Below are 11,869 nucleotides of genomic sequence, written 5' to 3' on the forward strand. Positions count from 1 at the left end.
ATATATTAACTTAGCACAAAAGTCAGGTGCTCGGCATAAGATTTATTGCCAAGTAGCATTGTTACAACAAAGAAATAATCTACCAAACACCAGTTCCCTTCCTTTTTATGCTAAGTATATAAACTCATCAAAACATTAACAGGCTGAAATGTTTATACGTTAAGGCCTATTTACATGCATGCATGCATGCATTATAATTTATAGGTCTATGTTTTTTTTTTTTTTTTTTTTTTTTTTTTTTTTTTTTTTTGCATATTTGAGGGCAATGTTTTTTTCAATGTTGACTTTTTTATTTTTATTTTTTTTCTCACGGGTGTTCTATTGTGCAGCCTTTTGTGTGCCCGCATGAAGCAGATAAAAATTCTGATGTAATGCTTTGAGAAAAACAGGTGACGTAATGTATACTGCAACACTGAGCCAGTGTGGCCAGGCATGCATGGACTTCAATTCTATGCTTTTATGACAGAGTGCGCAAACAGCATAAAACATATTGGACCTTGTTGGGGATGCTGGACAAAAGAAACGTTATACGGCGCCTGCAAGCCCCAACAAGTCTCTGTACATTTCCACTACACTGGCCCACARCCCCCTTCTCCACCCACCCACCTCATTTCCTCTTGTTTGTCTTTCTCCGCTGCTGGCATGTTACCAGGCAAGATACAGCTCAGATGGCGTGCCCCCGATTTTGATTGGCTGACGGGGAGGCGGGGGGTGTGGTCTCTCGGTTCTCGTATATAAACATTGTTGCGGGTCAGACTGCGGAGCTCGGYAGCTGGTGAGAGGACAGAGGAGTAGCAGTAGGTAGAAGTTTTCAGACAGCAGATAGAAACAATAAACTATTCAAATATTTCTCTGCATCAAAGACAACCAACTTGGAAGGAGCTGTATTCACCTAAATTGTAAGTACGATATAAATATTTGTCGGTTTTGTTGGTTTAAACTTGTTTTAAATGAACAAAATGCTACTTGCTAACACCGAAGTGTTCATGTCATTWGATTTTTAATGCTTTTATTATCAAGCCGCGGTTTAAATTTACACCATTTAGTTTAATTGCAACTCRTGGGATAGTAGTGTTTATTTGTGGCCCTTTGTTTCCCTTTAAAAAGCAGAAGCAGCTGTTGAATACTGCAGAGAGGACAATAATGCCTGAAGCCTTTGCCCCAATGGACACTTGCAACACACCTCCGTCCCCCGTGGACAGCCATCCCAGAAGGCTGTCCTGGGGCAAACTGGTCCAAAGACTGGCTGATTTCAACACAAACAGCTCCAGCATTGGGTCAGGGTCCAACCATGGCAGCAGGAGTGATCTGTCAGATTCAGGTGAGCGCAGTGATTCAGCTCTGTCTGATTCTTATTCAAAGTTATTCCCTGTGTACGTATTAAGTTCTGAAACGTTGCATTTCTTCTCCAGGGTCAGATATCTCCAATGACCTTAGTCCCTCGTGTGACGACGACCTGTTCTTCGATCCGATGGAGGAGACCATCCTGAAAGAAGTGGTGGATCTGATTGCGCGAAGCCTAAGAGAWGCCAAAAACACAGACTGCGCCCTGAGATGTAGCAAACTGCTCATCCCAGAGAAACTCCTGGAGCACATCGGACAGGAGCTCCTTCACCTGGCAGCTAGCGAGCCTTGCGGCTTAAGAGGGGCCCTCATCGACCTTTGCGTGGAGCAAGGGGCCGTCTGTGAGAGCATAGGACAGCTATCTGTGGACCCCTACCTTGTCCCCACCTTCCAGCTCACTCTGGTCTTGAGGCTAGAGTCCAGCGGCCTGTGGCCTAAACTTCAAGGACTGTTCCTCTCCAAGTCTCCCTCGGCTCCTRTTGTCAGACAAGCTATTAAACTCAGCACTAGTTTTCGTGTGATCAAGAAGAAACTGTATTCTTCTGAAGAGCTGCTCATTGAGGAATGTTGAACGGAATAAATGTCCGAGCTGACAATAACAGCTCACAGAAGGGCCTTCGAACTTCAACTTTATRTCTTTAGATGCGTGAGAATGGACTTTGGCATGATGTAGCCTTTTTTTTTTTCGTACTGTAAATGAGCTGATGTTTATGGTACTAAGAGCAGGTGTTGCTTCATCACTTGCTCACAATTAAACATTTCAAACCATTTGTCTGGTAAATGGGCATAAGTATTAAAGTGTGTACCTCAGTTTCTTTTGAAACTCTGTAAAGGGCAGCTAGTTGCATTGTTTTAACTGAAGACCATTTCTTGTCTTTTTTTTCTTGTTACCTGACCATATAGTGAATGTACTCCAGTTGATCACATTTGGATTATTGTCACTCCTTGATTAAAAGCCTATTCGTGCTTGTTTTTATGTGCAAGCTATGGCTAAAATGTCACCTTTGGACCTCTTGCTTTCAGCTTTATTTGACGTTTGAACTGTCATAACATTGCACAGTTTTATTTTGTACTTTTGTGATCACAAATAAATTATTGCTCTTTTTTTAAAAAAAATTGATGGCTTCCCTTCTCATTTTAGAAAACTTGTATCCGAATGACCTGTATGTATAATCAAAAGGACAATTCTCTGCTGCAAAATGCAAAAAACTACAGATGGAATCAATGTCAGAGTTAGCTTATAAAGATATTAGTTTAAAATCCCAACTGGGAAGATAAACAGAATTTTTCTAAAAGAGAATCCGTCATTGGATGCAAACTTTTTATTACACATTGTATAATAAATATTTATGTAATCAGTTGTGACCATATATATATATATATACAGCGGGTAAAATAAGTATTGAACACGTCAACATTTTTCTCAGTAAATATATTACTAGAGGTGCTAATGACATGAAATTTTCACCAGATGTTGGTAACAACCCAAGTGATCCATACATACAAAGAAATCAAACCATAAATGTCCAGAAATGAAGTTATTTGTAATAATGTGGAATGGCACAGGGAAAAAGTCTTGAACACACTTACTGAAATTTATCTAATACTTTGTACAAAAGCCTTTGTTGTCAATGACAGCTTCAAGACGCCTCCTGTATGGAGAAACTAGTGACATGCATTGCTCAGGTGTGATTTTGGCCCATTCTTCCACACAAACAGTCTTCAAATCTTGAAGGTTTCGTGGACCTCTTCTATGAACTCTGATCTTTAGTTCTTTCCATAGATTTTCTGTTGGATTCAGGTCAGGTGATTGGCTGGGCCATTCCAGCAGCTTTAGTTTCTTTCTCTGAAACCAACTGAGAGTTTCCTTGGCTTTGTGTTTGGGCTCATTGTCTTGCTGAAATGTCCAGCCACATTTCATCTTCATCGTCCTGGTAGATGGAAGCAGATTTTTATCAAGAATGTCTCTGTACATTTTTCCACTCATCCTTCCTTCAATTAATTTAAGTTTGCCAGTACCATATGCTGAAAAACAGCCCCACACCATGATGTTCCCACCTCCAAACTTCACTGTTGGTATGGTGTTTTTGGGCTGATGTGCAGTGCCATTTGACCTCCAAACATGATGTGTATTCTGGCATCCAAACAGTTCAATGTTGGTCTCATCTGACCAGACTATATTCTCCCAGTATTTCACAGGCTTGTTTAAATGTTGTGCAGCAAACTTTAAAGGAGCTTCAACATGCTGTTTCTTCAGCAGTGGAGTCTTGCGTGGTGAGCGTGCATACAGGCCATGGTGGTTCAGTGCATTACTTATTGTTTTCTTTGAAACAATCGTACCTGCTAATTCCAGGTCTTTCTGAAGCTCTCCACAAGTGGTCCTTGGCTCTTGGACAACTCTTCTGATGATTCTTTTCACTCCTCTGTCAGAAATCTTGTGAGGAGCACCTGGTCGTGGTCGGTTTATGGTGAAATAATGTTCTTTCCACTTCTGAATTATGGCCCCAACAGTGCTCACTGGAACCTTCAGAAGTTTAGACATTCTTCTGTAACCGATGCCATCATTATGCTTTGCAACAATAAGGTTGTGAAGGTCTTGAGAGAGCTCTTTACTTTTACCCATCATCAGATGGTTCTTGTGTGATACCTGGCCATCATTYGGGACTGAACCAGCTGATATTAACTTGCACTGACAAGGGACAGACTTGCTTTCTAATTACTGAGAGAGTTCAGCTGGTGTCTTGGCTTTCCATGCCTTTTTACACCTCCCTTTCTTCATGTGTTCAATACTTTTTCCCTGTTGTCACCGACATCTGGTGAAAATTTCATGACATTAGCACCTCTAGTAATATATTTACTGAGAAAAATGTTGACGTGTTCAATACTTATTTTACCCACTGTATGAGTGCTCATTGTTGTGGATGAGTCTCAGCTACAACTTCACCAAGTTTTTGTGTTTTTCAAAGTCAGTTAGCTCTGGCAGCTTCTTGCCTTTTTATCATTTAATGACCCTTCGTGTATTTCAAGAGCTTACGCCAGTCAAGATAGAAGAAAACTTTTGAAACGTAGTTACTCTAAAAACTATTTCTAGCTAACTAAGCATGTATTTATAACCATTATTTATCATTTGAAAGGTTGAATATTTAGGCTTTCTTGTCATTTGCCAGTACCCTTATTACCATGTATTTACAAGGTAATAAAAATGGTAATTACATGTAACTACTACCTTATTACCATGTAATTACATGGTAATTAGGGAACAATTTTACTATGTAATTGTCTGCAGTAATGTAGCACTTACCTGGTAATATATTACAATTCACTATGTAACACCTACACACTCTAAAAATGAAATGTTGGATTTACTTAACCATGTTTTGTTACTTGGTTCCACTTAACTGAGTTAATTCAAATCAATATACTCATGTTCTTTGGTTGAAAAACTGGTATATTGCTTTGAATTTACTCAACTCAGTTAAGTGGAACTAGGTAACGTAACATGATTAAGTAAATCCAACATTTTATTTTTTACAGTGCATAAGTAGTAGGTAATTTGGACAGTTTTAAATTTGTATTTTATTGCAATTAACCACTAACCCCAAAATTTAGTTTTGGTTATAAATATATTGTTGTGTTACATTTGAATAGTAATTTTATTGTAGTTACCCAATAAAGGTAGTTTTTCTAACATTAGTTTTTTCTTTTGTACCCTAATTACCACGTAATTACATGGTAATAAGGTAGTATTTACATTTAATTACCATTTTTATTACCTTGTAATTACATGGTTATAAGGGTACCGTAAAARGAACAAGTGACAAGTATAAGAGCAACACATGGTGTTGAAAAGTTTTCTAAACTAGAAAAAAAGAAAAGAAAAAAGAAAGCACTGTCAGCGCAGGGTTGCAACATCTGCCACAAACAGCTGAACATATTTTTAGAGAAACAGAATGTGACACTGCTCCGGCTGTTCGTCACACTGCACGTCTCTGTACGTGTGAACGTGCACGCTGCCATGCGTCCACTTCCACAGCCTGAGTCAGCCTGCCGGCACAGTTTGTGCTGACTGAGCTTTTGTTTTCTCTCCTTCGTGTTTGTTCGGGGCGCAGCAATGACTCACATCCAACACGTTAGGGCATACAGATTTATTTTTCCTCTGGGAGTTAAAAACAAGGTGGAAAATGGGAGCAAGATCTCWGTTTTTTTTTTTCATCTCRATCTGTTCAACTATTTGTTAAATAAATACAAAGAACAAATGACGTGCCATGATCTAAGATGAGATCTGAGACGTCATAGGTGCAGAGCTACAACCTCAGTTCTTAAAAAGTTGGGACGTTGAATAAAACATCAATAAAAACTGATTTGTGAATCTCATAAACTCGTATTTTACACAACGAAACATTAAAAATCAAATGTTCAGGAAAAATAAGGTAATTTTGAAATGGATGTGAGCATTACTCTCTGAAAGTTGATCATGTTTACGTCTTCAGCAGTCTGCAAATGTTTAGGGACTGAAAAAGTTCTTGTTTTTTAAATWTTCCAAACTATATTATGAAATATGCAAGGCTTTGCTTTAAAAAAAAAGACATATTCTGGATGGAAGTATAATCTAAAACCTGTATATTGATGCTTTTCAAATGTGCTGCTCATATCAATAATGCACCCACATACTATCAGAGAGGCTTGGCTTGTACACTAATAACTTGATGGATGGTCCAGCTTCACAAATCATCCTGTTTTTTTTATTTCCGTTCTACACAACATCCCAACATCGATGACGTGGTCGCACAATCTGCTGTAGTTTCTCGGTTCGTAGGCACACGTCTCACCTTTTTGGTAACTACTGAGAAGTGAAGAAACACTAAAAATCTGCCCTTCCTAGAATGAAAGAAAAGAAATCCCAACATTTTCTATTTCACACATACACGACAAGGAAAGACAAATCTCAGGTGCTCAAGTGTCCAGGATGTTTAAAAAAAAGGTTCCTGCATAGTTTAAAAAAGTGCGCTTTAGACAGCGAAGACGTCTTCTTCGCTTATCCAACTGCATCAAAATAAAAAGGAAGCATTCAGTGTGGTAGGTTTTTTCTTTTGAGCTGCTGCGTTAGTAGCATCTGCATCACTATTTAGAACTAAAGGAGTTTCTGGTTTCACATGGCTTTCTCAAAGGTGAAGTGATCTTTGTCAGCTTTACGGCTTCCGGTCAAAACCAAAGCATTCGCCAAACGCCAAACCGACATCTTGTTTGGCTGTATAAATGTGATAAATGGCTTTTTCTTTTAAAGTTAATCACAATATATAGAAATGTTTCAGTTAATTTCATAATGTAAAACTCCACAGATCTGGTTTCAGCCTGCGGTGAAGGTTCAGCCGTCTTTAGCCCCTGATCTCTTGAAGCTTCAGTATTTACAGCCAGTTGTGTCTTGTGAGGGTTCTGGAAACCTGAAGACAAAAAGAATGGGGGAAAGGAGTGTTTTGACTTTTGTTTTAAAGGAGGACAAAAATAATAAATTGTTGGTATCAATTGTCTTTGGGAAAACGTGCTTTTAATGTAACGAGGCGGTGATGTCGGACAGCTTGACGCAGCTCGGGGTTCGAGCCCTCTGCGCTCTTTGGTACAGCTCGGTGTCTCCGAAATAGCGAGCTCTATACAGCATGCCTTCCTCTGCAGCAAACCGCACAAAGAAGTCATGTGATACGTGAGTGGCAGCAAAGCATAAAAAAATTTAATTGTTGCAAAATGACTGATTGCAATCATACTTTGTTGCTTCTCCTTCCAGCAGTTATTGCGAAGGTTTGAAATGTAGTCATCCTCCACCGATCGCTCCAGGTTCTTCAGATTCACTCCGGTGAACTCTTTGGAGAAATGCTCCCCCACGTAATATGGCACCTTCAGGTTCTCGGTCAGCCTCTTCTGGGAGTAACCTGCTGACCTGCGAGCAGACAGGAAGGACAGATCGAGCACGGGTGCACGTCAGGTCAGTTCAGAGGAAGTTTTGTGACCAGAGCTTATGCTGCAGTTTCAGAAATGCTTCTCTTTGTTAAAGTGATGATGAATTTCACACAAAACTGCCTCTGAGGCCTGAGAGCCATGGGATTATTCAGAATAAACTGAGGCAACACAAAGCTAAATAATTTTAAAAAATATATTCACAATCATTTGCTTTATGGGTTATATTAAAAAAATTGAATCAAACGCTTGTGGTAGTTCTTTTTTCTTTTTAGTTATGCAGAAAACACCTTCATTATGTTATTTTACACCCTTCTCAGGTGGGTGACACTCACGGCCTGAAGCTGAGGCTGTAGGAGGGGCTGTTGACCATAATCTGACTGAGAGCAGACACTATAACCAGGATAAGGATCGGCATGACCTGCACGAAGAGAGCCAGACCTCCCTGCAAAAGAAAACAACATGCAAGCAGAGAAAAAAAGATCTCCTTAAAAAAAGGTTGAATTTGTAAAACGGTTAAATGTCTCCCCCTGCTGGCAAGCACCACAAACTACATTGTTTGCAAGTTAGACTCACATCTCTTGGTCGCTCTCTTCGCTCCCTCTGGTTCCGCATTCGTCCATTAGTGTATATAGGACCATTACCTAGAATAATATAGGACGTTTAGCTTTTAGCAGATGCATCTTAATAACCATCCTTAGTGGGAAACAGAATGCCCAAAACAGTGACACTAACTGGAAGGATAACCTCCTCCAAAGAACATGTTGAAGAGGTCCTCAGGTGAAATGTCCGGCTCAAAGCTTCCATTGTCCTGGCCCCTGTTTGACGGATGTCTCCCCTCTTCTCCACACTGATCGTACTGTCGTCTCTTCTTGGCGTTACTCAGAACAGCGTAAGCGTTTCCAATAGCTGTGGAGGAGCACAGTATGTAGAAATCACCCACATTTTCCCTGTGTGACGGCAACGTTTGCGACGAGATCACCTTTAAACGCTTCGGTCGCGCCCGGAGCGTGATTCTTGTCGGGATGAAATCTCAGAGCGAGTTTTCTGTACGACTTCTTCAGCTCGTCCTCCGAGGAGTCTTTCTGGACCCCGAGAATCTCGTAGAAGTCTTTACACTGTTTTATCCTGGGTGCACGGTTAGAAATGTTAAGTGCTGCACGAAGACTGACTTATGTCTGCATCCTGTTCCAGCGAGTCCGTACCTTCTAACTGCAGCCAGCTGATCTGCAGTGTAGGGTTTGGAGTTGTCTGGAAGCTTCTCTTCGGGTTTGGGATCTTCCTTGGTGTTCTGTCGTTGTCGAGACCCCGAGACCCCACTGAAGTCCGAGTGGCCACCTCGTCCTGGACTGAATCCATTCCTGGATATTAAATCTAGGAGTGCTGATAGAGAATGTCTCATAACTCTCAGAAACATTGGATAGAACTCTTTACCTTTTGGACTCAACACAATTAAAGATGGCCGCCACGGCCAACTGACCTTAATTCTGACTATTATACGGATATTGAGCTAAAACCACTAACAAATCCTCAGAGCACTACATACTTTGCAATGTTTTTGCTTAAAGTTTTAACACTACTAACTTGTGAATGGATGGGTGAATTTTAATGAAGCTCTCAGAGAGTAATCGATGGCTGCACATCTAAAACCCATTAACTTTTGGAGTGAAGACAATTCAAGATGACCGCCACAGCTTATCGACATTAGCCAACACAAAGTTTTGGAGTTTTACAAAGCTGAACTTGGTGTGGTAGTAGCTGAGAGTCATCCTCAGCACATTCTCTGAGGGCTAACGGACGATGCCAAATTTGTTTTAAAAGAAACATATCTTAACCACAGAACCACTTTTGACTTTGGTGAATTAATTATACCAACCTACCTAACTTAAAGTGTATTTGACATGCATATTCTTCAAATACAAAAAGTCAAAGAAAACATCTTTATATTTAAGAAAGTTGGAATAATACACATGATTTAACCCATTTTGTCCCATWACTGGCATATTTTCTTTTGAACTTGGCTCAGCCAAAGTGAAACAGGAAGTGACATCAAAGGGGAACTCTTTAACAAAGAAAACTCTCTGGTCTTTGTTTACTGAAACATTATTATTTGAACATTGATTCTTCTTCATCTCTGTAACAGTGACTCAAAATGATCTAAACAAACATCAGATTCTTCTCTACAGCCTGTGTTGTTGGCTGTTGTAACAACGCTCTGTTTACATGCAGACGTTCCCCTTTGACATCACTTCCTGTTTCATCACATGCAAATATCTCAACAGCTGTTCATCTCAGCGACATGAAATTAATTTTGCAATATTTTATCAATGTCCTCTTTCTAAAAATGCATTCATATGTAATACAAAAGTCTGATGTCACAGGCACTTTAAGAAAGTATTAAAGTATATTTTTTCTAGTAAATCTGAAAAACATGTTAGCACATGGATGCCACAAACATATGCATAACATAATTTATTTTTTGTGTGTGTGTGCTCACATTTAATGTTTGTCTGCTGTGTGTTTTATGTGTGCATTTGGGCCAAAACCAGGAAGAGTTATATTTAAAAATCAAGGCAAGATGCTATTTAGGAATTGTAGTAATAGGACACCCATTTCTGCTGTAGCCCTGCTGTTTTATAGATTTCTAATATAAGCCTAGGCACGATTTGTTAAATAGCCTTTATGATCTTTGCAAATATAATTTTAAGTGTTTTAATTATTTGATAACTGAGSCAGCTAGCTGTCTGGCTAAAGGCCCAGGGATGCGCAGCTTCAACGGGATGCAGGTGATGCTGCTGCAGCGGCAGGGGCGTCCCTCCTCCCCCTCGACGCTTTGATTTTTATTTCTCTTACCTTTGGCTTTCTCTGTCGGGAAGAGTCTCTGCGCCTTCTCCAAGAACCTTAACGCCTTTTCCGGCTGGTGGCTGTTTAAAGCCGCGGTCGCGATGTCAATGCAGCGCTCCGCTTCGTCCTTGTTTACTTCCATGGCAGCAGCATCAGCAGCATCAGCATCTGCGACTGGATGCACTGCTGTCTGGGTGACACCACGTGGCTGCTGCAGACACACTAATGTCAGCCAGCAGATACAGAAATAATTTATCAGTATTCGGATCCGTTTTGATGTTTGCCTGTGTCATTCAGCGGATGTTTCTTTTGATCAACCATCCCCTGTCTTACCTTACATGTCCACTGGATGGCGACAAATAGCCAGATTTTCAAATGTAGGTCATGATTGTGGAAACATAGAAATGTATTAATCCTGATTAAAYTGGAATTAAATTATATTTGATGTTGTCCTATGATTAGCAATTCTCTTTTAGTTCAACACCACATTTGTCTTTGTGTTGTAAAATGTCATTTTTAAAATGCAAAGTACAAAAACCTGTAAACAAAACACTTAAAGCAAAATGCACATCTAATTAATCAGATACATCACTTTTAAAGCTATATATTTAAAATAGTATGCGTGATTATTAATTTGTTAATAAGCTTTTGCGTATACTTTCTATCCTGTGCTTCGCTGTACTCGTCTCAACTCGTTACTCGGATATGAATTCGTATTATTCACGCGTAGTTTAAAAATTAGAGCTGCAAGTCTGCACAGCGGTGGAAAAAACAGCAGCTGCTTCTCTCCGGTGGAGGTAAATATACATGTCGGCTGGCCGCAGCATGAATAAAAAGGTGAACAGGAGATAAACCTGCAGCCAATCAGGGCGCGAGTTCGAGGCGGCATCCGAGCTTCTGATTGGTCGGACGCAGCTCGAGCTCCATCTCTCATTGATGCGTTCGCTGCGGAGCGGACCATCGCTCCGTCTTTCTGGGTTACTGTAATTTTGGGTCAGCCGGATCGGCATCTTCTCCGTTTGAACCACCTCGAATCTTTTGTCGTCCGTCTGCTTATCTTCGGTGAGTCTTTAAAATACGTTTTTACATCACTGTTATGCAACGTCACGTGTTGCTACACCCAAAATCAACATCATGTTTTCTTCTCCCTTTTTTTTTTAAATCCAAACATCTCTCGTTCAGTAGCATCTTGACAATCTTGCTAGCTTAAAAATATAAACGTTTTTTTTTAGCGTTTTATTTGACCTGCAAACAAACACAGAGGCTATTATTTCGTTTTATTTATTTATTTATTTGTTTCTAATTCAGAGCATCACTCATCCAAAATGACGGGGACGGAGACACTGGAGAAAAGGCAGCAGCACAAGTGGAGCCAGAACGGGGCCGTGTGTTCAGACACATCCGGCGGGGTGGAGGACGCGTTCGACTCCACATACAGGGAGAAGGAGGGCCCCAAGCCCCCCAGGATCATCGTCTGGAGAAATGTCATAATGATGTCTCTGTTGCACTTAGGAGCTGTGTACGGCGTCTTCCTCATCCCTTCAGCCTCTTTTTTAACCTTGCTTTGGTGTAAGTAAGGCTATCTATCTATCTATCTATCTACCTATCTATCTATCTATCTATCTATCTATCTATCTATCTATCTATCTATCTATCTATCCATCTATCCATCCATCCATCCATCCATCCATCCATCCATCCATCCATCCATCCATCCATCCATCCATCCATC

General features: G+C 40.3%; 3 protein-coding genes across 4 annotated transcripts in view; 2 read left to right on the forward strand and 1 right to left on the reverse strand.

Annotated features, from left to right (window-relative positions):
* The first annotated feature begins 703 nt into the window (after positions 1-703).
* Positions 704-2,460, forward strand: ddit4 (DNA-damage-inducible transcript 4). Of its 2 annotated transcripts, none has more exons than XM_014006988.1 (3): positions 704-899; positions 1,111-1,321; positions 1,413-2,460. In XM_014006988.1, the coding sequence occupies exons 2-3, from the start codon at positions 1,144-1,146 to the stop codon at positions 1,913-1,915; spliced, it is 681 nt and encodes a 226-aa protein (XP_013862442.1). In that variant the 5' UTR covers positions 704-899; positions 1,111-1,143; the 3' UTR covers positions 1,916-2,460. The 2 variants fall into 2 exon arrangements, with proteins under 2 accessions (XP_013862442.1, XP_013862441.1); XM_014006987.1 differs by having other exon boundaries at positions 707-899; positions 1,108-1,321.
* A 3,014-nt stretch (positions 2,461-5,474) lies between these two features.
* On the reverse strand, positions 5,475-10,449 carry dnajb12b (DnaJ heat shock protein family (Hsp40) member B12b). Its single transcript, XM_014006989.1, has 9 exons — positions 10,147-10,449; positions 8,499-8,676; positions 8,276-8,421; positions 8,029-8,202; positions 7,870-7,937; positions 7,629-7,738; positions 7,104-7,276; positions 6,888-7,008; positions 5,475-6,785 (listed from the first exon to the last, which is right to left on the reverse strand). The coding sequence occupies exons 1-8, from the start codon at positions 10,277-10,279 to the stop codon at positions 6,890-6,892; spliced, it is 1,101 nt and encodes a 366-aa protein (XP_013862443.1). The 5' UTR covers positions 10,280-10,449; the 3' UTR covers positions 5,475-6,785; positions 6,888-6,889.
* A 618-nt stretch (positions 10,450-11,067) lies between these two features.
* The window catches only part of scd (stearoyl-CoA desaturase (delta-9-desaturase)), a 6,706-nt gene continuing 5,904 nt past the window's right edge, over positions 11,068-11,869 (forward strand). Inside the window, exons 1-2 of the mRNA XM_014006990.1 lie at positions 11,068-11,199; positions 11,446-11,706. Coding sequence (XP_013862444.1) covers positions 11,463-11,706 — 244 coding nt within the window. The 5' untranslated portion in view covers positions 11,068-11,199; positions 11,446-11,462. The remainder of the gene's footprint in view (positions 11,200-11,445; positions 11,707-11,869) is intronic.

The sequence above is a fragment of the Austrofundulus limnaeus genome, unplaced genomic scaffold (genome assembly GCF_001266775.1).
Source record: "Austrofundulus limnaeus strain Quisiro unplaced genomic scaffold, Austrofundulus_limnaeus-1.0 Scaffold39, whole genome shotgun sequence".
Classification (NCBI taxonomy): domain Eukaryota; kingdom Metazoa; phylum Chordata; class Actinopteri; order Cyprinodontiformes; family Rivulidae; genus Austrofundulus; species Austrofundulus limnaeus.